This window comes from Egretta garzetta, unplaced genomic scaffold (assembly GCF_000687185.1).
Source record: "Egretta garzetta isolate BGI_Z169 unplaced genomic scaffold, ASM68718v1 scaffold633, whole genome shotgun sequence".
Taxonomy (NCBI): Eukaryota; Metazoa; Chordata; class Aves; order Pelecaniformes; family Ardeidae; genus Egretta; species Egretta garzetta.
In genome coordinates, this window is record NW_009259195.1 from 1001351 (window position 1) to 1028337 (window position 26987).

Below are 26987 nucleotides of genomic sequence, written 5' to 3' on the forward strand. Positions count from 1 at the left end.
AGCTGTGAATTTTTCGTACTATTTAAAGTTGTCAACAGGCATTCAGTTGAAAGGAAGCTCTTTGTTGTAATTTTTTAAATAATGCTAATCCTGCAAGCAGTTACATACAAAGCTTAAGCTGATGTATCAGTCATCTATTTTAAGCCCATGGAATGGTTCTCTTACAAAAAGTTTGCAGGAATTAAGTAAACAGTTGATGCTTTGCAACATGGTAGTTTTAAATTGTTTTGAATCTAGGCATAGGTAACACTGATTAAAAGCAAATGATTGCATACTTTATATTTTTAACTAGTCTCTTGGATCATCTTCATCTTGTGTAACACCATAAGAAGTGTGACAGAAGTAAGCAAGACTTAACGATGTGTTATTGTAAATTGCTTTAGGTTCTGTTTGAAGAATGTAACTTTTAGGAATTATTTTTCATCTTGGCCACCTTTTTTCTTTTTTCTTTTTGGCAATCCCATTTATAATTTAAATGCTGTTTGTCATTTTCAAACAGATCATTGGAAACTGTGTCTCAATCTTGGTGCTGAGCTCTGCTTTGCCAGTGATGTCAAGGACACTGGGTAAGTGAAATGGAAGTATAAAACATTGTAATAAAGGATGTTTAATTGAGTTTAAAAAAAAAAAAAAAAAAAAAAAGAACAGCCTGTAGCTGGACTTTTCATATTATGCATTTAATTTGCCATCACTTTCATTAGAAAGAGCACGTATTTGTGGCCGCCTTTTCTGCGCCCACGTAAGCTGTTGAACATATGTTCTACATACATGAACTGCAGAACATACAGTCTAAAAAAAAAAAAGACACCAAGCGTTTTCTAGAGAATACATTCATTTAAAAAGGCAGGTCAGATTTTAAACTTAAAACAGGAGATGGTGAGAAGAATAGATATGGAGACTGCTTGTTAGGGCAGTATAACATAATTTTATGTTCACTGTGGAATTACAGCACTCAGTTTTTGTGAAAAAATACATTTGGGGATTTCAGGTATAAAATCTGAGATAATGTTGAGTGCAAATGTCTTTTTAAAACCAGTTAGGGACTCTTCATTTATTAAGTTTTTTTTTTATCAGCAATAATACCGGGCCGTTTTCATTTTCCCTAAAATGATCTGCTTGCATTCCTTGTTACTTCGGTTTTCGAATATAAAATCTGGAACCCAGCATAGTGGAACTGAAGTAGTTCTGATTTTATTGTTAAGAACTGACAGTAGCATTTGAAGTGGAAAACAGATTTTTAAGCAGTTGGAAAGACAAGATGTTTTGTATCTTCACTTTGTTTAATTAAGTAATCTTCAGTGTGAAATCTTGAAGTTAGATTGCAAGGCTATTACATGTTTAAGTAGTGCAAAATACTCGCAGCTAATGTGAATTTCATTGGGAACATTAAACAGAACAAACCGAAATCTTCACCTCAGGCTGTAAAAGCCTTAAGTACAAGTTTAGGAGTTTAAGCTCAGGCCCACAGACGAGTAATGTGTACCCAACAGTTCTGTAGCTGATCTTCTTTTCAGTCAGAATACTGTCAAATCAAAAGTAGTTAATGTTTCCTGGTACACTATACTGTGTGTTTTCATGCTGTGTATATCTACAGATGACAAGTTTTGTTAGGTTTACTAGGTCATTTCTATAACACACAAAAAAACCCTGTAATGCATTTTGGAGAGGTGAATCTTAAAATACACACCCTAGAGCTCATGTTTTAAAAATCTGTAGTAAAAATTCACAAAAATGCAAAAGAATAATTCAAGCATTTACAGTAGAACAGTTTTAAAATAGAGCCAGTAAGATAAAGATCTAAGTAAAATGGTTCTAGCACTTAGAGCAAGATGTTATTTTGAAAAGTTAGTGTTAGAATAGAATTTTAACGTTCTCATAGTGTCCCCTAAGTTACTGCGTTCATCGCTTGTTTAAAAAAAAATAAAAATCATTGTTAATGATCTATGAGATTAACAGTTGATAATAAACAGATTCTGTGGAAGTAAGTATACATGCTGGGTGCATTGTTGTCTCATAGGAAACAGATTAATGGTAAAACTCGCTTAAAAAAAGACTAACAAATGAAATTCCTGAATAGTTTGCCATAGAGATAAATAAAAGAAGAAAAAAGATGGAACAATTAACACACAGCTAACAAATGCACAGTCACAGCTGTCCAAACAGGATTAATAGAGTGTATTAGAGTACAGTGAGTCATGTGGTGCTTTGCAAAAATATCAACATGTGCTGCGCTACATGCTACCGCCCTGTGGCACTGAATAGATGAAAAGAAATAAATGTTAAGCAGATTCATAGTCCTTTCACTTTATTAAAAGAGCGAGTTTCTAGGCTATACAGAAGAGCCTAGGCTTTATCATTATGGGAAAGGTAAAAAAGCAGAAGTTATTGAATACATGTACTGACCTTTTTCAAATTTTGAAAATGGAAATATGAGATTTTTTTGTGTTTCGTAGCATTCTAATTGAACGTGTAGGTTGTGGATGTCTCTAATCTGTCATTCTTTCAGAGCTCCAGGGAAGTTTTTACTAAAACAAGTTACTTTACTAAAACAAGTTAACTCATTTTTTTCCAGAACTTTTCACCCTTTTAGTAGTCCTTCTTGAAAAAAGTTTCCTGCCAGCACCATATTGCTAACCACTGTGAAACAGATGGGGAAGAGAGCAGAGCACTTCATAGCCAGGAATACAGAAACAAGGAATTGCGAACAAAATTGAATTTTCTAATATACAAAAGTATTCCTAGAATTCTTCTCTTGATTATCATGGTTAAGTTAATAGTGATTTAAAACTTATTTGTATGTACAGTCTAAAACCATAGTATTTCTATTTTTTAATACTGAACAGTTTGTTAATATTTTATTTAGTAAATTGTCACCAACTTCATCGGATGTGTATTTGTGTCCACTGGAGATGTTGTGCTCTGTTCAGTTACTGAGTAGTCTTTCAAATTGCAGTCTTGGGATTTTTTTTTTTTTGTGGGGGCTGACCAGATACTTCTGTAAGAAAGTCAGCAAAAGCATTTTAATCCTTTTCTCCCAGAAACTTACAAAATGATATGGTGTCAGATTTTTTTTTCCTTATGAGCAGTGACTTTTTTTACTTGCACAAGGAAAGTGAATGTAACCTGTGGATGATAATTTTTTTTTCCCACCTGCTCTACCAGAAGTGTCAGGCTTCGTTTTCACTTGTCCTCATAGTGCCTGCTCCATTGCTAGCTATAGCTATTCTTCTGAATTCCTTTGTCAGGGAGTATTTTTGCTTTTCCAAAGAACTCTTTACTCAGTGCTCTACCTGTCCTGTTTCTTTTCCTTTAAAGGTCTGGAAGCCTATACATTCAAACGTGACTTTCTCAATTTTCTTGTAGCTCTGTGGTCTGACTAAAACACTTTCTGCTTCTTCAAAAATATTCTTAAGGACACTGTCTGTTGGGCTTTGAGTGTGAAACTTTGTGTTTGTTGTCCTTCAGCTGTTTCCCAGTTGATTCAGTCAGCCAGTTTCTTCTTCTGCTAAGACCTTCCCTGCTTTTCTGATATTCCCCCCGTCTCTCTTGCTATGTTGATCAGCCTCAGGTTTTTTTGCCTTTATCCTTTGCAAATTCTCCTTTTCATTTTCTTCATTTTGCCATGTTTTTTCGTAGATACTAAATCTGATTCCTCTATTTTTTTTTTTTAATTGACTGATGCAGAGGACAAGAAGCATGTGTACCTTTTAACATTGTGATAGCTGGCTGTAAGTCTCGGGTATCAAAGTACAATGAGGTTTAAGTGCCAGGTTTACCCTGGAAAGGAAGGTAACGAATCCTTAATTCTGTCTCTCTTCATTTATTATCACTGTTGAAGTTACAGTTCTTAAAAGCCCCAAAACTCTTTCAAAATGAGACGATGGAAAGCTCACTGCCAGGAACTTCAGAGCCAGGGTTATTTTCTGATTGCCTACTTTTCTGCTGCCATTTTGGTTCTGGGGAGGGGTAATCTTCCTTTCTTTGCACCCTTGGTCTCAACTGTGAGAGTGCGCATCACTCTGACACCATCATCTGTGCCAAAAGTGTTTTGGGAATGTAATGGCGCATCAACCCGAGGCAATAACATCTCGATATTCTACCCTTTATTCAGTGCAGTCCTTGATGTAGACCTGGCAAAGGAACAACCTGTGGTTCTTCCTCTTCTGCCTTCTGGGATGGACCCTATAGCTTGTAGACACTTCCATGTTTTGGAAGAATTTTGCTCACTTAGCTTTAGTGATTGACTCGCCTTTGGTCAGCACCAAGCCCAAGCGTCAGTGGTGTGAGGTCCACTGGGAAGAAGACCTGTCAGCACCGTCTTTCAGCCAAACTCTCCTTCTGGGCAAATGCTCTGTGGCTATAGTGGTGGGTAGATCTAGGAGGGAAAACTGTGACTGGGAACATGTCTTTAAACTTTGGTTTCAAAAGCAGTGGTTCTGAAAGAACACTTCAAAGGCTTAGTGTTTACTGTAAGACGTTGTGGCTCTCGTGGAAAGGCTTTTTGCTACCTGTATTTTTTTAATAAGAAAGCCCACAGTGCATTTCATCCTTTTCTGGAATAGATAAGGATTTTGTAGAAACTGAGATTTCAAGCAGTTTTCATACTGATTTTTTTCCTAGTTATATTCATTGAAATAAAAATAGAATTATTATCTAAAATAGACAATTTACTTCAACTCACATTATTCAAGCGTTTTATGAGGAAACTTAGGAAACATTTTGATTGATAAATATGTCTTACAGTTTTACAGTGGTTATTGAAGGGGAAAATGACCTTGAGAACATTGTGTTGTGTGTCTAACCGTGTGTCTTACAGCGTGTTGCCTGAAAGAATTTCACTTCTATATGTAAAAAGTAATAAAATTAAATTTTTGTATTTCCTAAAAAATGTAATCAAGATTTTAATGTCAATCTTAAATGCAATTTTAACAGGAATCACCAGATTTGATCTGCTTGGAGACTTTGGAAGGTTTAACTGGCTGGGAAACTTCTATATTGTATTATCTTACAACTTGCTCTTTGCTATCATGACAACGTTATGTCTGGTCAGAAAGTTCACTTCCGCTGTGCGAGAAGAGCTCCTGAAGGCATTAGGTAATACAGCACTGAAAATTTGGGCTGTACTTGCATGTTTCCTTTCTCCAGCATCGATACCTTGATGTGCTACTGTGAAAGTTCTGTTACAACTCACAGAAAACTTTTATTTTGGTGGAAGTTTCTGTAAGTTAAGGTGAGAATGCATAGCTTTGTGTTACTTTCTGAAGAATTGAGAGCTAAGGTACGTTGTTGATCTTAATAAGCCCATGTACTTACTGATCTGCAGTTAGGTTTTCAGCCTTTAGAGAGCGCAGAAACATTCTCATTGCTACTGAGCAATTATTCCAAAATAAAACTTCAGCTTGTGTGGGGGTTGGCTTTTTTCTTTTTTGTTTAAAGCAACTTATTAACTCCCTAAAACTAGTTTAGTGGAAGTCTTAGCTGCTTTCTTGTGATGCTTTTTTTTTGAGCACAACTTGTTCAGAAAATCTTTCTACAGAATGTACAGGATCTTAGTAACAGGTTGACTGTACTCGATACAATGAGAATCTGGATCAAATTGGGCATTTGTGTTTCTCGGCCATGGAAGAAAGTCTTGAAACATATTTGATACTAAGAGGATAGAATGTACGTACCTAATGCTTGTGTGGTCACTACATCTTATCTGCACTAATTAATGAAGCTCCTACCTGTTTAGAACCTTAGAATAGTATTTGCTTAAATTGAGAGGACTAATCATGAAACTTCACTGTGTGTTTATAACTGCGGATTCAGTCTGTAGTGTACTAAAAGGTACTTCTCTTCACTGATTACTGCTTGCCAGAGCTGTGACCCCTGTAAACAAAATCCAAGTACTTTCTAGAGTGCACCTCTACTGGTGGCAATTAAGCTAAAATCAGAAGTACTAAATTGGGCCATACAAAGTGACTGGTAGTGTAGGATTAAAACAAGCAATTCTGTGATTTCTTTGATGCTGAGCTTTGGAGCTCCAGAGGAACAGATTAGTGTGTAAATCTGTCCTCTGAAAATATTTTCAGCGCAAAAATCAGTGAAGTTCCACTGTTGATTGGGATGGATGCACGATGTGACTATGATATATTTGACATTATCCCCCAGCTTTTAGTTAACGTCATTTTATGAGGAGGCCTCGATTCATCTCTTTCAGTTGACTTGCATAATGCTTTTTTTTTTTTTTTTTTGCACAACTGTTTTGACTGTAAAGGGGTTACTTTGTATAATGTAATGGCTGTTGCAGAACTCTGAAGGAAATAAATTAACATCAGTCATCATGGGCTTATAGCAACAGGTCTGGTAAAACTTCAAGGTTTCTGTCTTGAAGCAAATGATGTAGAAGATTTGTCTTGATAATTCATGGCACTTTACTGTATTAAACATGTAGTGTTTAATAAATGATGTATGTTGAAAGCAGATGAACAAACCAAAATGCAGGTGTAGCAGGATATAACGGTCATTGGATGGCATCATTCTAAAGGATTTTTTTAGGGATTTTTTTTGGCCTTTACACATTGTGTGATTTTGTGTAAATATTGTGATCAAAATGGAGAAGGAAAGTAATTGGTAGAAGGTTTGTATTTGATACAAGCAGGAAGTTGTAAATCCTGAAGAGTGCAGGCTCCTGACACAAACTGGGTTTGCTTTCCACGCTATGTGTAACAACCAGTGCCGGTTAAAAACAGTCACATGGAATTCAAAGAATGAGAACCAAAATTCGTGTCTTCATTTCTCCCCATCCTGAAAACACTGACACTGAGGACTAGAGGTTGGTGGAGCGTCGTAGGTAATTAGTGGAAGGAAAATGCCTGCTGCAGGCCTGTGATGAGAAGAATTCATGTCGTATTGGGACTTACAAATAATACAGTATTGAATAGATGTTTGGTTTTTAGTAGTACAGTCAATTTTGGAATTCCAGTGATGCAAAAAATTTAACTTGGTACATCATGACACTTCAGTAGAATTATCAATTTAGTCTACACTAAATGAATAAGAAGCTCTTTCCATTTTTGATCCTTTAGAGACTTGACAGGAGACTTCAGAGGGGGAGTGTGGCAAGCAAGGAAGGACTGTCATCATGCCTCTTGTGAATAAAACATGGTCAAATTTACCATCTTTCCCCACCTCCCCCCAAAAAAGAGTAGTTTAACTACTGGGACAGGATGGGAGACTTTAATTAGCACTCATAGTAGAGAACTGCGCAGTAAGAACAAATGGCTGGAAATGCAGATAAACAAATCAGAAATAATGCAGGCCTAAAAATATTATTACACACATAAACAGTGGTCATCACCGATGATCTCAAGATCAGCAATGGGTGCTTTTCAGAAAGATGCTATAGTTTAGAGGAAATATTTTAGGTAATTATTTTTGTCTTCAAAGCCTGTGATTTAAGCAATGTGAAGTTGGTCTTCTCTTGCTTCCACACTTGTCCGTTGGAATGGACTTTTCTCACTTAAAACACAACTGAGGGAATTTCCCAGAAATAACTCTCACCTGAGCTAGAACGTCAATTCTGGTCTTCAGCAAATGTGAAGTCCTTAATCACAAAGTAGAATTTGAAGTAGAATTTGGTTTGCTTGTGTTCTTTTGAATAGTTGTATGCATGAAACGTGGGAGAATCTCAGTTTTTCCTTATTGTGTAATGTTTTGCAGGATTAGATAAACTTCATCTGTCAAACAATCCAAGAGACTCTGAGACGAAGCCGTCTGCAAACGGGCATCAGAAAACACTGTGATTAACAATCACCTGCGATCAACAGAGCTGAAAACATCAACCTTATGGCATTCCTGCCATCTCATCAGCATTTTTATATTGATTTTTTTTGTTGATAATTTGGGTCCAACCTTGTCTCATGTTTTGATGGAGTGTGCTTCTGAGGAAGTTAGGTATATCAGATTCTTCTCTTTCCAGTGAACTTTTGGTCTGCTTGTTTCTTTTCCAGTAAGTTAATGCAGGAGGTGACTTGAAGACTGGAAGCTAAAGAGAATAATGCATTCCTTTTTATTTGTTGACAGTCTCATATCTGTAGGTACAAACCTGCGACCATTTGAATGCACAGTACCTCCTGTGTTATACAGACACAGCTATAAAGAATAACTTTGGGACTTGGTTAAAAAACAAAAAAGAAGGAAAAAAGATACACTTGAAGCCCTGTGTGACCCTTACTGGAAACATAAGCTACCTGGAGTAGGTATCCTTGACAGTAGATTAACAGTTCCACTAAGACGTGTTAAAAATGAGAAGTAACTGGTAGACATCACAGCTCCTTTTGTGCTGGATACAGTAGGCTGGGCGTAGTCTAACGTCACGAAGCGTTCTTGGAAGGCCAGTGTTTTCAGCATTCTGTTCTTGGCGATAGATGCCAGTTGCTTTGCTGGTAGTCAGACAATGTATTACCAAAAAGAGTGAAGTACAAGATGAAGATTAACTTCAGTGTTAAATCTGAGCCTAGTATGCTTTGTAAAAAGCTGTGTAGACCCCCTGTCGCAGCTCTTACAGTTCTGTAAGCTATTGTGCCATGGAGGTCACTTACCCTACCAAGTACATCCCTGTAAAATTCTTTATGAACTACTGTGTATAAGCAGTACTTGTAATCAATGCAAGTAGCACAGGCCTAGGAGGCTGCAATTGCAGTTTTTTACAATCTTTAATTTGAAGTAAATTATTTCTCCGAATTTATACTATAGTTACCAGGATTTCTGTTCAGTGGCATAATCCAGTGTCTTTCACTAGCCTGTTTTTTAATGTACACATGAACATGTATATAGGCCTATATGTGTAGATATCGTAAATTAAATTCTAAGCTTATAGAGATGGCATAGGTGGCTTGGTAAGTAAAACTCTTGTGTGTTCAATCTTGGTAGTGTGAATTTCTGCAGTGTTACAGTTTAACTGCTGAGAGGCCTTAGATTCAGGATGGCATTGGGGGTGGTAACGTCCTTTTTCTTAGCGTTACTGCAGCCTTAGGAATCCGTTAAGCAGTTTACAGTCTTTTTTTTTTAAAAAAAAAAAAAAAAAGCCCACTGACCAAAACCTAAGTAAGTATTCAAAATCTGGTTGCACTTTTGTCCTGCTCTGCCACAAGTCATCTTCAAACAGGTTGGAACGGGGGCACCTTCCGTGTGTGCCCGTGATTTAGCGAGTCAGAGAACGTTCCTGTTTGCTTCCCGTTTCTGTAAAACAAGTCTGTCTGTCTGTAGTGTGAGGTCTCGTACGTGACCAGGCGGTGACGACTAGCTCTGCAGTGTGGTTCCCAATGAGATAAACCTCATGTCTGTAGACCTTATTGCTGTGAGGGTGAATGTGAGGTTTGGTTTTTTTTTTTCCCCCCCTAGAGTGCTTCAAAAATCAAGCTCCAGTATACACAAGGACTTCTGAGGGTTTTTTGCAGCTGCCTTTTCTGACTTGAACTGGGGCATCATGTAAATATTGCTGTAGTACATATGATGCTAGAGAGTTACTTCTTTTTTTGTGTGTGATTAGTATAAATTCAAGGCTTATTAAACTGACTATTGATGTGTTGTACTGAGTCTTGGAAGACAAAGTAAAATCGCTTGATTTCACTAAGATCTACAAGCATCTTTTCTGTTGTTTGAGTTTAATGCTGACATTTTAGTGAGAAATCTTTATCCGGGTCGAAGTTCTGAAACCAAGAACAGGGAGCTGTAATTAAAAGTTGTTTTAAAATGTGTTTACATTTAAAATATTGGGAGATTTGTTATGAGGGGCGTCATTCAGGTCTTCTCAGAGCTTTTAGCCTTATGTATTAGCATTATAGTTAAAAATAACTGAAATGTATCCACTTGTCCATGCAAGTGATTGTGTGACCAAAATAGTCCTCGTGTCTTAATGGGGCTGGTGAACTGCGGTGTGTGAGGCTGGTTCGCTTTATTAAAGTATTTCTATTACAACTTTAAGATAGGTATTTAAATACACTCCGTGAAACTGAAGAAATGAATTTAAGGAGTAAATCTAGGGAGCGTGAAGCAGCATAGGTATTGCTCTTCATCCTTTTGGAGGGATGTTTGTCCTGGCATCGGTGACCCAAGAACACAGAAAAAGATGGGATTATAACGTGCATGTGGTTTCTGAAAGGGAGTCTGGCGGTTACTTAAATTGAGCAGAGACAGTTCCTGCTGCTAAGCACACAAGTTTCAGGCAAGACTTCAAAACTCTCTTTCAATACTGATGTTACAGCCTTGCCTGTTCCCGCCCCTTCCGCTGGATTCTGCGGTCAGGGAGATGATGTGGGGGTTGAGGCAACGTGGATGAGATTTTACACTGAACTATGGAGGGTGGTTAAGGTGCTGTGTGGCTTCCAAGGTGGGCGAGAAATTTAGAACTACCCTGTGTGACTACTGACAGTGTTTGTTTTAAAATCAGCTGTTTATATTTGACACTGTCCACATTAAAATACACCTTTGGCCTCAAAAATGACATGCTTATGCAAAACTTCTTTACAGATACAATGCTACAAATGTACCAAGTGTAAGATACAGGTCACTATGTATTTTTCACAGAAGCATATGGTCACTTAAATACAAGCAACTGGTAATTCATTAATGGATATTGACGATACATTCCTAGTATTTTGACTCATGTAGAGTCAGGTGGTCTATACCTTCAAGGTATATACAGCTGATCTTAGTAACATTAACATCTGCCTCACTTCTTACGAGGCAAAAAGCACATAAATGCTTCCATCTTCAACTAGATACCACACAAGACCAAAAAATAGATGTAAACTGAGTGTTTTAAGTTAGCCATTTCGTGGCTTTATTCTGTGTTGGTAGCACAATATTAAATGCAGTGGCAGAACTGTAATTTTGTGGGATTTCTAAGCGTAAAGCACACACACATATCACTTTAAGCTAAAAAAGAATAATCTTGGTTACTGCACAAGTAACAGTTTTTGCATTCATAGGAAGCTTTGTTTACTGTCTGTAATGTGATGTTTATCTTTGGCCCTGTTCCTCCAATACCGTTACCCTGTTGACTGTTTCAGTGTCATAGAAATTAAAGGATTTGACAAGTTGTTTTCCTTGTCTGGTTCCAAAGTACCACCTGGAGTACGGCGGCAGAGGCTCCACAGGCAGGAGCTCGTGCAGCCCGTGTGCTTCACGGGATGAAGACGTGAGCGGGTGCCGGGGGTGACGCTGCCTGCAGCACTCGGCGGGGTGAGGGGGGCTGCAGCCCTCCTCTGCCCCACCAGGTCTCTCCTGCTTGCCTGTTGGTCTCTGCAGCAGCTGATGCTGCTTCAGGGGCTCACCTGTGCCCACTGCTGTGTAGTAAAGATGAGATGGCCCTTATCTTAAAGAATTTACAATCTAAATTAGAAAGGAGTAAGGTAGAAACAAAGAGCAACTGGCTTCTTCGTGCGTGTGACTTCCCTTGAATTTTATAAGAATGTTTTAGGTTATTTTCCTTTCTTTTCCTCCTCTTCCAGAAGCGGGGCGGGCTCAGGTGGTGTACGTACAGCAGCCAAGCCTTGCGCTTGCTGGACTGGCGTCTACAATTTGGAAATACCAAATACAGGAAGACAGCTAAATCCTGTTGTTTTATGTATACTCTGATTTTTAAAATAGCTATTTTTTAAATCTAATTAAAGTAATTTAAGCAGAGGCAGTACACTAAGGCCATGTTAATAATCCCTTTAAAAAGAAATGTGCTTAGTTTTGTTTGAAAAAAAGTGTTGATGTGAACTGTGAACCTTTAAATGCTTTAAGGAAATAAGATTCCCTACCCCTAGTGTTAGTATTTTTGTTGGTTTAGCGCTGACTTGAGACAATGTTGCATATGCTGACTTCCTTCCCCAGCCCATGGATTTCAGTAGCTGACATCGTGAGCTCCTGAATATTGAATTTACTATTGGTAAACTGGCAAGTTATTTCAGTCGCATTAACAGCATTTGAACTTTACAAAAATGCTGCTTTTGAATTCATCCCATTTGGGGAGATCGATCTAAGCCAACAGCCGTCACCCAGATGGGGATAACTCTGCCACCTTGTTCTGCCTTGCCCCGTGCCCTTACCTCAGGCAAACGGTGTCCGACGCTGTTGTAAGAAGTCGTGATGCTCCTTTTCTGCTCAAGGTGTGAGGAGATGGGCCCATGGTTTGTCCATCTGCTGCATGCAGTTCCAGTGGCTGAACTGGGTTAATTTGGGGATTGCAGCACTGAGGGTTTCCAGGTGGTAGCTGTGCACATTCCTGAACTGTAGCTTTTCGCTTTCAGCTCTGTTTTGCTGGGACTAAGAAGTCGTTCAGAATTCCCTGGCTGTACATTTCTGTGCAGGCCCTTCTGGGTTTGCACGGCTTCTTGCTGTCTCAGACCGCATCCAGAGAGGATCTCCTACAAGTTTCATTTTAGCAATTAAAGCCTGACAATATTGGTCTGAATCTTAGAAAGGGGAACATATCTGGTGGGAATTAACACTAAATGTGGTTTCCACTGTGCCCAGTAGTTGGGGAGGCGTTGAGGGGTGGGAGTAGGGAATGACAGAGAGCTCACCTGTGCCAACAGTCTGCTTTCCATTCTTTTTCTAGTCAATCTTTAAAATTCCGTATTACTAAAAATCTATTTTAAATCCTTAAATTCATGAAATTCAGGGGCTGATGAAACATTTTTCTAAATCTGTCCTTAATTCTTGAAGACATCGAACATCTTGGCTTGCTTCCCTTTTTCGTGTTTTCAAGTCATTCGCTGTCTTATTCGGTGGCACTGATGTTAATCACAGGTCCTCTTCTTGATGTAGACAAAATGTGAAGTAACGGAACACGAAGAAACTACATAGATCTGATACATGATCTGTAAGATATATGCCAGCAGGAAACTTCAGTGGGAATTTTTTTGAAATGTTTCACAATTGAAGCGCCTCAAACTCTTCTTTCAAAGAGAAAGAAGAAACACCTGTATCATTAGTTTATGAAAAGTTCATTGTATGTTCTCTAAATCCACCAGTAATTCACTAGCACTGAAAAGAACTTCCTAAATTCTTAAAATCTGTTTTGCAATTCACAGTGCAACACTATCCTTAACTTTAAATTTATAGAAGCCTGTGAACTCTTGAAGATGGCTCTGTCTTGGCAACAGAAAACCTGAGGATGCTTGCAAGTTCTGTATGAATTACCATATTTTTCTAAGTAACTTTTCAGTTTAATTTATTGCACATAGATTTTTTTATATATGCATAGCATTAAATGTTTTAACAAATATAGGAGACTCCAAACAGTCAAAGGGATAGTGTCAGAAATACCCTGTAAGTGTTGATAATCCTGACATATCTAATTTCAAGCTATTTAAAAGCTGTATCTGTATGAAGGCCTCACATAAACATAGAAATTAGGAAGTCCTATTTCTTAAAGGCTGTGGGTATCTGACCATTCATTCGTACCCACGCAAACACTTTGGGGTACAGCTTCTAAATAGCTTCTAAATGTTTGTTGTGTATTTACCTCAAGTATTGCTGTTGCTCCCCCACCCCTTACATTGCGTTTTGTAGTCGGCGTCACTGGATGAAGCTCCTTTCATGAACAGTGCTTTATTTTGCATTCCTCATGTATTCAGTGCTTCCATAAATACGAGCTGTTGATGTATTGGGGCACTTGCTTTCACTTTAATGCATTTCTTTTCCCATACAGTCTATACAGAGACATCCCCTGGTTAGGCATGTTCTTCCATTACAAAAATGTTGGTATTCATTCATTTGTGCTTGATCTGTTTTTTACCACTACGTTCCATTAAAACAATCCTGATCAGAGTGGGTCCTCCAACAAATTACCAAGAGCTCATGTAAGTTCGAATTAGGAGTGAGATGAAAATGGTGTAGGCGTTGCATATGGACGTGCTCTTAACTTCCAGCAGCGTGAGGCAACCGGCCCGCTTCTCAGTGAGGGAGTAATGTGCTGGTACAGCTGACTCGAGGCCGTGCCGATGGCAGTTGCTCCGCAGTTGCTGACATTTTGCGGAGCCGCTCTTCGCTGATCTGCCTTGTAATTTGTAGAGTGAGGGTACAGCCCTTGGTGTGCCTTGCTGCCTTACTTGATTGGAGATGGAGCCGTGCCGTTCTGGTGTATCGGCAGCATGTAGCATGCTCATGTTTTGATCAAAGTCAAACTTTGCACGCTGCAGAGGCAAGACTCTTCATGTTTGCTCTACCTTTTGTATTTCATGCGTATGAGTGTGGCTTGGGCCTTCTCTCTCCATGTAAAATGATTATTTGGGAAAGCGGCATGGTGGTGGTACCTGTATTGTGAATATGATGGATGTGTTTAAATGCTTAAGGAGAAAATTGACTGGTGCATGACTTCTATTTTCCTCCTAACTGTAAGTTTTCCCAGTCTGGGCCAAAGTACTTAAATCATAAAATCTGTGCAAGTAACTTTCTCCTCCCTGGCTTTACATAGCACAACAACATTAAGCCACTTTTCATTTTTTTTTAAAGGTACGTTCCAAAGTATTTTTGTCTTACTTGGCCCGACTTCTGTTGCTTTAAAAACAAATGGATAAAAAACAAAGATACACTTGGGTCATGGATTTGAAATCTTAAAGCGTATGAAATGCATACTTGTATGCAAAACAGTATGGCTACATTTCCTTTAGTTTCTTGTGGGGTTAGGAACCAGCCCTGCCTTACCTCAGAAAATGTGCGCTGTTCTCATCTTCACAAAGCTTTGTCTCTAAAACTCCCTCTGAGGAGACTGAGAGTGTTCCGAGGGTTGCTGGCCATCTCGACGCACGGGATCAGCTTCACGTGGACTTGGGCGACGCGACCATAAAAATCCAGTTCTGAACGAATGCTTCTGTGGATGCTGCTCCTGCTGGCGCTGTAACCACGGCAGCAGGCACCTCCTGCCATGCACTTTCAGGTTTTTCACTGCAGTGTTACTGGATAAGATTTCAGTTTACCAAAAAAAAAAAAAAAAAGTTACGCACAATCTGAACCGTGTGTGAGGCTGAGCGATGCCAAATGGCATCAGCGGTCCCCTCTTGGCCCGATCTGTGCTTTGGGCTTTGTAAACTCTGCAGTCCCGAGCAACTGGTGTTTCTTTCACATGGATGTATCTTGGACAGAGGTAAAATCCAGCTGAAAAATTATGCTTTTAGTGTTACTTTAATCAGAATGATTTCCTGTGTACATACGTGCTCCCTGCCAAACCCTTCCTGGTTTATTTTAGGTCATCCAGAAATACACTTTATAATGTTCTCAGTTGTGGATACTTTGCTGTGTTACAGAGCTAAATGAAAAGACTTGCTGCCTTAGCCAGGTTGAATTTTTTGTGAAAAGCAGTAGTGGTGTGTGTTTCCCTTTGTTTGAAATGTTACACTGAATGTTTTGTAGGAAATTTTTTTTTTACTGTGTTTTCAATAAAGTTAAAAGTGTGATTCAAAAGTTTTGATTTTTAAATTTTATTTTAAGCAATGAAAAAAAACCCCTCTGTGTCATTCTAAGTTATCCTGTCAGTAGTTGGCGTGCCTAGTTTTGTTCCTCTTTCTCCTTCCTTCCTCCCCCAGTTTAATGTGCTTTTGAGGTTCTCAGGTGTTTAAGATATGTGATACATGGTGTGTGATGGAGATTCCTGCACATCAGAGGCATTGGAGCCCTGTGTTTATCAGGGGTGCACAGTTAATTTGAACCCTCTACTTTAGGCAAGTGGGGTTTGTTTATAGCAGAGTATGCTGATTATGTACTGTAGAAGTTATTTTCAACAGCTTAGTAGTTTGACTGCAGGGCTATTTTTATATATTAAAAACCTGACCACCAGTATTTGAGTGTCCTATTTGAAACTTAAACAGCTTCAGACTTCCCGCATTTCATGGGAGACTTTAGGCCATTTTTAAAGTTCAAGAATCATGTGGCTGGAAGTGGCCTGGAGATGCCTGGCCTGCCCAGCTGCACGGGATCAAGCACACCTGCGTTGTTCCTGGTGTTCAGCCAGCCTGGCAGGGACTGCCTGTGGTGCGGCCTCTTGCCAGTATATCCCAGTGTTTAACTGTCCAAGGGCTCCTAAATGTCAGATGGGAATGGCCCCTGCCATGCTTTAAGCTTTACTTTGGTTCTCAAATGTCCGTAGTAAGGCAAGTCCTTCTGCTTGCACCAGCTTTTTCCACACCTGAAAGGTTACATTTCCCTTTATCTTCTGTGCAAGAAGAGACCCCCAGTTCCCTCGCCTGTTTCACATTGGCCTCTCGTCATTCTTTTTGCTGCCTGTGGGGACCCTCATGTGTTTCTAGAAATGCAGAGCTCAGAACTGGACACAGAACCTCCAAGCTTGAGCCCTTACACTGCATCATGTCTTCAGTACTTTTTTTTTTTTTGTTGGGTGTGTTTTTTTCTGGTCTTTTCTTGCAACATCATTCATTCATACTGAACTTGTGTTTGCAGATGGACTTCTGGATGCCTTTCTACAGAAGGTCTCTGTGTTGCTGCATAGATGCAACTCATCTCATACACAGGGCTATTCCTACATAAGTGTATGTTTTGCACTTTAATTTTCTGTGACACTATGTTTTCTGCTTCATCTGCAGGACTGTATCCTGCTACAGAAATGAACGGAATTGGCTTGATGCGATTTTCTTGGCAAATCCCATGTCAAATCCTAGGCTTTTTGAGTAGTTTGTACTGGGGTTTTTCTGGGAAATGAAGTGAACCTAATGTCTGCATTTCCCTGGGATTTCTTCCCTCCTCCTGTTTCAAGATAGGTTTATCAACTCCTAGTCCTTTGGAGCGTCACACGTTCTCCACAAGTTCTTAGAGACAACTAACGCTGAAAGCCCTGCAGGCAGCTGCCCGGCTGCCCAGAAGAAAAGTCAGTCAGCAACCGATCTGTAAAATGCTTTTTACCCAATGATTCTCTAATACAGTCTTTCCTGCTTCCAGCTTAAGCCTGTGAACCCATACACCTGGTATTGTGGTGCCACCTCACCTGACGCGTGACACAATTTGATCTTTTCATCATTATTTGGAAGCTCCATTGTTTGTGTAGTTGATCAGTTATTGCCTTTTTATACAAAATGAATTTTCTTGTTACCTTGGGATGGTGCTATTCCATTTTGTTTTAGCTTCTGACTTTTGTCTTTATGTGCTCATACTTTTCTTATAAATTATCTGTGGTGACCTGACTTGAGTTTCAGCAATGCATAGCTGAAAAGTCATAAATCATGTTTTTCTTTCTCTTGAAAGCAGTCAGTACTTGCTGTGGTTCTGAAATGGTCCTGCATCTTTGAGGGCCACTTTTATCTACCTACAGCAGTCTGGAGTTGGTCAGAGTCACTGAAACAGAAGCAGCAGCCAGGGTTCTAGCTGGTAAACATGGCTGAAGGAAAAGGGGGAAAAAAAAGAATTTTTTTATGACAGCTACCAGTTGTAGTAGTGGCAGCCCTTGTGAGTGGGAACCTGTGCTGCAGCACATCAGATGTTAAAAAACAAACAAAAAACCCCACTCCCCCCCCCAAAACCCCCAAACCTCCCCCCCAAAAAACCAAACCAACCAGGTGAGGGGCAATAGCGGGGCATTGCCGAATGAACACAATGCCTGAAACAACCGTGGCTCATCTGTGGGAAAGGGAAATGAAAGTGGAGGACAAATAAAAATGCTGGAAGACCAAAAGTGAAACTGAGCATAAAAGGGAAGCAGCAGCACCCTTATAGCTTTTATTGCTCTAAATACAAGGTGAGCACCACTGTCCATACAAAATCATTTGTTCTTGGAAGATCTGGCTTTGAAAAGGCTCCAAAGTTAGAGGTACGTGTGTTGTCAGCTACGACCGAGGTAGTTCATTGTGAGCTCTATGTATCAATATTTGAGGATTTTCTTTTGATAATATGAGCGGCATAAAGGGCAAACATGTCGCTCCCCCAAGAAAAACTCTTCAAATGCTTGAAGGCAGGTATGATGAAACAAATGTGAACAAGAAAGCAGAACAGTCTGTCGTGAAAACTGATTGCTGTTACCAGAAGAGAGACAGGCGGGATGAACTGTCGGACTGAGTGGCATGATACAGATAGGACAGTCCCATATCTCCTGCCGAAATGCCTGAGTGAAAACAAACCAGCCTGTAGTGAAGCGATGGAAGGTAAATACACCACCAATATGCCAATTCAACTGTTCACATTTTATGACTGTAATGTATTTTGAGAAACTATTAACATTTTGATTCTCAATTTTGTCTACAGCCTCTTTGGGTGCTCTAACTGAGTAGAAGCTACTGTTGAGGTAAACCTCTGAACTGTAAAAAAAACTTTTTAATATTTCCGATTTGGAACAGATGGACTAAAATGTAAGAAAACAAACACTCAAGTGTGCTGAAAAGAGTGTCAGGCCTCAAAAGAGCATAAAAGAGCTTATAAATGCAAAACTGCTTTAAAAAAAAAAAGCCAACCAACCTGCATCTGAATCTTCTCCCAGTCAGTTTCACTTACTAATATTTCTTTTCCTTCCAGCTGCTGAAACACATATTGACTTGCAGCTATAGAAGAATCTATCTCAGAAAAAAATTCATCTAGGTTGATGTTGTAACAAGTCAACAGTCGATTGCTGATCTGTTGAACCTGAAAAGCAAATTGCTGTTAATTTGGAGTTACTTCTAGATGTATGGATGAACTGTGGGCGATTGGAGAAGTGGGCCTGATTAGTTGTGTGATCTATGGAATCTTGTTCCCATTTGCAGCTGGTGCCTAGTGCTTATTTAGAGGTTAAAAGCATCAGGTCCCCAGACTCCACTGATGGACCATTATCCTTCAGAGAAAACAGTGGATTTTCATCACTGAACTGTCCCCAGGGAGAAGGGCTGTTCTTATCCGCACGGGCACAGCACAGAGGGTACAGCTGTGTTGGAGAAAGGAATTGAAGAACTTGGCTGAGCATTGGTTATTTGATGGGAAACCAGTGCATCTGCTGTGGGCTTAGTTAAAGGCGTGATAAGCAATGGGAGAAGAGGTGCTGGCCTCAATATAGACTTCTGTGACCTACTGCCTTAATTTGTTTTTGCATATTGCACCTAGGCCTAAGCAATCTGATTGTCATATCTGAAGATGTTCCCATCAGTGCTCAGCAAAATAAATACTGAAAAGGAATGAATGCTTTTCCGAAACTTAATCACCTCCTTGAGTGCAACCCCAACTCACTGTCGCCATGTTCTCTCATTGCTACCACAGGATCTGCAGGTTCTGCAGGGAGTCACACAAGTCTCAGACATGTCTTCTGTGACTCAGCTCGTAAATGCTGTCAGCCATTTTAAGGAACGTTTTAACGCCTGTACCGTGACCATGCAATGTGAGCCCTTCTCTCCATGCATTTCCTCGGAGTGAAAACTCAATAGGAGAACAGGGAGCCATCTTTTCAGGGAGGATGGGATGGGAAGTGGGAGGTAAGGTGGCAGAAGGGTTGTTGTCGAGGTCAGACAGCCTGATGGTACCCGAACACTTTCCTATTGCTTCATTTCACTATTTTTTTTTTTTCTCGGTAGCTTTTCTCTCTGAGGCCTTGTGCTCCCTTACAACTATTAAAGGGATCCTTCACAGCATATATCAGAATGTTGAAAGTCAACTTTTCTAGACACAAAGGAGCCAACAGCCCAAATCCCACAAAATCCCCCCAAAACTATCTGAAAAGCTCACTTAATTTACAAAGTTAAATTTCCTTCTAAAAATACAAAAAACCTCATCAGTTAAATTTTTTGTAAATTTATATCCATAGTGTTTTCCAGTGAAACCCATAATGTTTCTCAAGAAAGACTTTAGAGACAAACATTACAAGCATCTGGGTAAGGGAAACAGTGAAAAACATCGTGTAAAGCAAGTTGTTTGCTTCTTGACATTAGATTCAATCCTGTGTATTATTTTTATTTTATCGTCTGATTTGCTGCTACCTGAGACCTATCATGACTTACTGTATTTCCAAATGATCCCTAACACAACAGTATCTTGAAAGGATGTATCCCCTTGTCAGTACAAATCAGATTTAGTTATCTTGTTAGTTAATGCTGATGTATCAACTTAACATAAAAAAAATCCCCCAAGACCCCTTGAACACTGCGTGTATGTAACAATGTAAGAGGAAAAGCAGCAGCCCCTTCTACACTCTGTGAGAGAATTCTCTGTCTTGCAAAGAGCGGATGGGTGCTCTTGTGCTCCCCTCACGACTGCTCACTGACAAGAAAGAAAAAAATCTGATTCTATCCCACGCAAACACACATGCTGACCTTCAGTGGTATGTGTAAAACAAAAACCAACCAAACAAGAATCCCACCACAGGCCTCCTTCAATATTTACACTTTGTGGCCTCCAAACAATCCTAAATGATGGCACTGTGGGCTTCCTGAATGAGATATGAAATACCAGTGCACTACACTTTAATCAGGTTACATCTTTAATATTTTACTGTGCTTATGTACCTACTTAAGCAATAACAGTCCTAGTCAGTTTTATCTGAATTGTTGTTCAGGTAAACCTAGGTTCTAGAAGGGACTCTACTCCGCATTGCAATTTTGACTGCTCTTAATGATTTAATTTTAAAATCTGACTTCCGGTAGAAGACGGTAAGATTACACATAAAGCTTGTATAATTCACAGTTTCTGTTCAACATCAAGAAAAGGTTGATCCATTTGAAAACACTTTTGGTCCTGAACCGTAGTTCAGGAGTTTGGTCTTCATTTATAGTGGTATCGAACTTGAACAGACCTGAACTGTTTTCATAAGAAAGCTGAGGGGGTGGCTGTAATGGGAAGCCAGAGCGGCCATGGCAATGCTTCTAATAGCCCCTCGGGACCCAAAATTTGAGGAAAAGCAACCACATTTTAACTCTGCCCCTATCCAGTGCCTATTTCTGTGAATGTGAGAGCAACAGAGACAGTACAACAGAGGACTTGGCCTGTCTTTGTGAACTGTACTACATCTGGACAGGCTGCTGAGGAAAACTAAGCAGCAGGGAGAGGGGCTGGCGTTGCGTTAAGCGAGCAGTGTGCCCGTTCTGTCTGTCCCTGTGCTGCTTGGTCCTTTTCCCCTCTATTTTTTCCCTGAGCTTGCACCCGTGTTTCTCTTCCCCGTTTCACTAAGTGATCCTGCAGGTCCTCTCACGAGCCTCCTTGAGCAGAAACTGTAAAACTAGAGAGGGGAAAGCTCTTCTCCTGCCTGAGACAGTGATCTATTAAGTTCCCCTGCTGCTGAGATACTATCTGCTTTGAGCTACTCCTGTATTTTCTGCAGTATGACCTGACCCAACCCATATCCATCAATCAGCAAATAAAGTCTTAAGGTTAAGAAGGAAAAAAAAGTGTAACTGAAATTTAGCCCAAAATTTTTGCTAACCGGCAAATCGCTGCAAACTAGCAATGTGAACAGAAAGGAAATAAATAAGCATTTTGCGTAATTTGTTAGTGTTAACATGTCCTAGGATTTAAATATTCAATCCTGCTGTGTTTTAATGCATAATACCAAATAACCTTTTTTTTCTAGAACAACTGAAACTGATGAATTGACCTCTCTATTTTATGTTTGTGACTTCTTAAAACTTAAATAGAATGTTATAAACTGAGTATTTGAAATACTCTTTCGGTATGCAAAACTACATCAGTCATTGGTACAGCAGCACAAGACTATGATAAAATAAAACGATGAAACAAAGCACCGAGGTGAACTTTGTCCACAGGGAAGCCTTTTTAAGTGATCCAGTGTCAGCAAATTGCTTACTAATGTGTTGACTTATGGCAACCCTCAAAAGTAAAATGAAAAGGCTGGAATTTACAGCATATCAATGAATCAGTTGATAAGCCTTTACTGGTTTAATATCCTCCTAGTTTTGCTGCTTGGAGCCACTTCAAGTTAGCAACAGAATGTTTACCATCTCCATGTGATAAAGGAAGTCAAACGACTAAACAAATTCCAGGACCATTATACTGTTTGGTGAGATTTAAATTAAAATCGTTGGGAGAAATCATGTGGAGGGGGGAGGAAGAAACTAAAGTCAACTACATCATTTCACACTGACTTACCTCGCTTCCTAAACAATGGCAAGATTTTTAGCAGAGCTGGAGATAATGTAATGCATTTGAAAAGATTTAATTGCACCAATAAAAGACTATACCACAATTAAATGACATACAGAATTGACATTTATAGGTAGGATCAAAGAAATTCACTACCTAACATGCTGAAGCAACACCCTGCTTTCTGTGTATAGTAGTGCTAAAAAGTAGCCTACTTTGGTTTTAGTGACCTTTCTTATCTCCTTTGATCTAGAGTATTAAAAATTTTAACGATAGGTGTAATAAGGGCTACTGTAGCACCCTGAAAGAAGTAGTATGTGTCCTTCCTAGCACTAATATTTCAGACTTTTGTTTTTTATTTTGTGATATTTATTTAAGCGTATGAAACTTGATGTTTAACCTTTGTGATCCTTCCAGAGGAGGTAGGATTATTAACAATCAGATTTTTTTTTTTTCCCAATTGTGATGCCATTTGATTATGCTAATGTTTAGGGAGTGACATTTTAAAAGTGCAGCACAAGTTTGAGAGGCAAAATTTATTTTAGAAAAGCTTTTTAGCATCTGGAAATCGATAGCTCCTTGTGAAAAATTTCTTTAGTGTTTTCATTAACCAACACTTAAAAGTATAAGAGTGAACAGCAGGAAAACTCATCTACAATTCCCAGTTGAAAGCCACTAAGAAAAATAAGTATATATCCTTTAGTCACATTGGTACTGAATTAATTTAAACCTGGCAAATCTATATGAGAAGATTTTATAAATCTGTTCTTAATAGAAGGTGAAATTGTAGTGCCCATTTTGTTCCCTGCAAAATCCTGACGCGTTACATAGGAGAATGATTTCCTAATGCTGTGGACTATGTATGGGAACTATGTTACATGAAGACCTTCCAATAGCTTTAAAACCATGTGATGAAATATGGGCAGTCTATTGGGCTGTTTCTCCCTGAAACAGGCATCTAAGATAGGGGCCCTAAAAGCTAGCCCAGTAGCCTGCCACTGTAGTCATCCGCAGTTCGGTGAGAGAAATATTAACAAGTGACACTCAGTTGCAACTTTCAGCGTATTTAGATGTCGTCTTCAACCTCCCTTCATTGAGACCCTGTTTATAGCTAAGCAAAGGTATCTTGAGCCTACAGAAAACTGACAGCCTTGTTGGTAAAGAAGCATACAACTGTTTCCCCAGTTTTCCATGCAGAAAAATCGAAGCGTTTCTGCTGTCTGTTCACATTGAGCTGCTTGAAGACAGTCAAAATCCACCAAAGGATTCACTTCTTCCAAATTTAAACGTCTGAGCGCTTTCAAGTGTAACATTAGCTTTCTTCAGCTACCTCCATATTAATTTTCTCTGTTACAGGGAAGGACTTTGCATTGATTACAGAGGCCGCAGGGCACCCAGCAAGCTGTATTAAGGCTGAGAGCAGTATTTCCTCTCTCTCCCCTGCCACCGTCACCACAGAAGCAGAACAGCAGTACAGGTTTTGTTGCAACAGTCTGCAAGATCACCTCCAGGGTCCCACTCTCACCATCATACATAAATGCAGAATATAGCAAGAGAGGGTCTTTGCCTCCAAAGCTCTCCTCCAACAGGACACAACCAAGTAAGCATGGGAAATAATGACAGAGAGTTACAAGCCTTTTTCTGCAAGCACTCATCTGTTTAACTAAAGCAGTGATTTAAAAATAAAAACCAAAACCAACGCAAACAACTGATTTAAGCGTTGGTTTAAACCTACCACTGATTTAGCTTGCAACTTGGGTAAGAGTATTTTCCTAGTTGCATGCACAAGCTACGTTTAAATGGGTGGCTTTGTTAATCTCTGTTAACCAGGCTGTTTGGTCATCTTGAGTAGAAGATGGCATCTCTTGCTCCCTGAGGGGTGGTTTGGTAATTGCTGGGGATGTGTCAGAGCAGTTTTTGTCACAGAGAAGCCGAGCTGGGCTGGCAATTACTAAACTGAGGGAAGCCTGGAAGTTGGCAAAGGAGGACTTGAGGCTTGTACAGGGACTCTGAAGCAGCTGTGTGCTTAAAGGCAAGCAGGGTCATTGCAAAATGCTTGCACCTGATTTGGCCTCATTTGTACGGGGTCAGGACCCTAATTTGTTACAGTCTGACTTGCATCTGAGCAGAAGTTAGAGAAGGGCAAAGCTATGGAATGGAACTATCCACTTCGGTGTCCAGTGAGGGAACAATGACAGGGAAAAGAAGTTACAATTGTTTATGGATTTGTTTCTTCCCTTACTATACCCCTTCATATAATTCTACAGGAAAACAGATTACTGTGATTTATCAAAAAGAGAAGGGAAATACAGAACCTCAGAAATACAGAAAGCCTGCTGTTGTTGGCCTAGGCAAAAGGCAGGCCTTAAGATTAAATATCTAAATTGTCTTCCTTACTTTTACACTGTGAAGAGGATGGAATGAACAGACTAACAAAACAACTGAGTGCCTCCAGTGCTGCCTGTTTCATATGGTTAAAAAGGAATAAATGAAGAGGTAGAGAGCTGATATTCAGGAGTTTTGACTTAAGGGAGCTGAGTAAGACTGAAGAAACTGACCAAAGAAGCAAATAAAACATACCTTTTTCTCAAAGAATTGCTTTCTTAGTTTGCTATCTTTAGGAGGCACTGTTTTTCTCAAGTTTTTATACCATTTTCTAACAATATATCCCCTCCAGGAAGCTTGAATTCTGTAAGACACAACCTTGCTCAGGAAGAGGAAACTCAAATCTATATTAATTTTACTATTTATATGAAACAATCATTTAATGCATATTTTTAAACTTTTACTTTTGTACTGCATTCATTCTGTCTAGTTTCTTATCAAAGTTTTAACACATTTGGAACATTATTTAGAAATAAATATTGTCCAGTGACAACACCTGTAGCAGAAATAAGGCTTACCTAATAGCGCACTTTATTTTAAACAAGCGTGCCCCATCATGTATTACTCTGGTCTGATACTGCTCTTTTCTACACATAGGACAAGACTTTTTACCCGTAAATTTTTCAAAGGCTTTCAAGCATGCCTGAAAAAGTAATTGCAATTACTTACAATACATTTCATATCATTGGAACAGATGAAACAGGATAGATTACAGAATGTAATTTTTTTTATTCATCAATCCATGAACACGCTGCAAGATGCATATTTTTATAATTAAAATGTTAAGAGAATTTTGTAACTCCATATATTCGCATGAAATTTCATGAATTAAACTATTCCCACTTAGTATACAAATGTGTAACTCAGTTATGAACAATGTTTTCCTATATGGTTTTAAAAAAGGTAAGAAAATGAAATAAAGTGCCTCATCATAAAATAACCTTAAATTATATTTCTTACCATAAAAATATGGAATCAAAATTACTTTTCAAGGTGATTACATTTAATTCATTAAGCTATTAACTTAAGTAGTTTAATTAAAATACTCAAGTATTATGTGCTTGAATAGTTATATAAAAATGTACTCACTTTATGGAATACATGGGAACATGAAAGCAGCACCTGTTTTTCAAAGAAAAAAAAAATAACCTGACTTTAAACCATCTAAAAGCTGAAAAGTAAAAAGTGCTGACAAGAAAAATTCTGACTGCCTGGAAGGTCACCAGTTTCCTTCTGTTGCTACTGCAGTCTTTCTGGTGAAAATAAAACTAGTCTTCTACAGAAATGACTTCATCCATTACATCTTAAACCAATATGTGAATTTTGTGTTAACAACACGTGGAGTGGCAGAAAGCAAGAAATGCCAACTGCTACTGACCGGAGGAAGATTATAAACAAGTACTTTAAAATGAAAGCTGATTAATTTTTTTCCCTTTTCCCCACACAGACGTTAAATTTCAAGAAGTGATATACATCAAATGCAGCGTTTCACACATACAAAAAAAAACAAAAGAGAAAGCATGTTCACAGGCTACAAGAAAACTTCACCTTTATCTGACCTAAATTCCCACCAAATGCTGATGATCTCCATCCTGACAAAAGATACAGAGTTGGACAAAAAAAGGCAGTTGGCTCTTAGGGGAAGGAAAAACTGGGAAAGGAGTGAAAACCAGAACAAGTAGTGTGCACTATTGAGCTGGCAAACACAAAAGGATTAATGGCCAGCAGCCAGCTGAAGGGAAAGCTTTCAGATACAGTGGCTTTTTTCCCTTGAGGGAGGAAAGCTAACGAAACACTGAGGACAAAAAGAATTCCAGAGGCATTTCCCTTTTTGTGCCAAATCTAAAGTAACCTTTTTAATGAGTGCTGTCTGTCTTTTGCTCTCTCTCTTGTCAAGCTTTAGACTTTCAGCATAGCCAGAAACTGGCAGAATGGTCTTTTGCCAGATCCATCCCACCTGTCTGTGGACAATTGTACACCTTCAGTTAATGTTGCTGTAAAAGGAAGCAAAAGCCCTGTATCTAAGGTTATTAAAAGACCTTGATTCACATCACAGACTTGGCTGTAAAAAGTCTTCAAGAAAAATTAAAAGGGGGAACAGGAAGAAAAAAACCCACCCTAAAATGCACTGTGCAAAGAAACTTGCAAGCAGTTGGGATAATTCTAATTACCATCACTCCTCTTCAATCAGTCACTTGTCCCTTTTGCTTAATATTTTCAAGATGAGAGAATCTAATAAAGCATGACATCATGCTACACACATGCATTGAATAAAGCCATCAAAGTAAAATGCAAGCATTTCTTCAGATAACCTAAGTGACTGACTTAAGAGTACACTCCATTTTCCAAATAGAAATAACTATTGAACTAAACTGCAATTAACAAAACTTGAGAAGAAAAAATCTCAAATTGTATAAGTAGTGAATTAGTACCATTCTGATAAATGAAGGCTAGGATCATAATGAAGCAAAAAATAGCCTATACCTGCTTTGCAAGAACAGATGAAAAGGCTGATTACCTTCTCTACTGTCATAACTCCAGAAGTGAACTCTACCAAACTTTCCCTA

The 26987-nt window shown here is 39.0% G+C and overlaps 2 protein-coding genes across 4 annotated transcripts in view; one reads left to right on the forward strand and one right to left on the reverse strand.

Moving 5' to 3' along the window:
- Positions 1-9042, forward strand: part of LMBR1 (limb development membrane protein 1) — a 50130-nt gene extending 41088 nt beyond the window's left edge. For all 3 annotated transcript variants that reach the window (XM_035891404.1, XM_035891405.1, XM_035891406.1), the window contains 3 exons: positions 500-566; positions 4933-5094; positions 7705-9042. In XM_035891404.1, the coding sequence (XP_035747297.1) occupies positions 500-566; positions 4933-5094; positions 7705-7787 (312 nt within the window). In that variant the 3' untranslated portion in view covers positions 7788-9042. The remainder of the gene's footprint in view (positions 1-499; positions 567-4932; positions 5095-7704) is intronic.
- Positions 9043-17845: 8803 nt separating this feature from the next.
- Positions 17846-26987, reverse strand: part of RNF32 (ring finger protein 32) — a 14953-nt gene continuing 5811 nt past the window's right edge. The window contains exons 4-8 of the mRNA XM_009635818.1: positions 25510-25542; positions 24939-25063; positions 24616-24724; positions 18436-18600; positions 17846-18085 (exon numbers count right to left, since the gene is read on the reverse strand). Of these exons, the coding sequence (XP_009634113.1) occupies positions 17846-18085; positions 18436-18600; positions 24616-24724; positions 24939-25063; positions 25510-25542 (672 nt within the window). The remainder of the gene's footprint in view (positions 18086-18435; positions 18601-24615; positions 24725-24938; positions 25064-25509; positions 25543-26987) is intronic.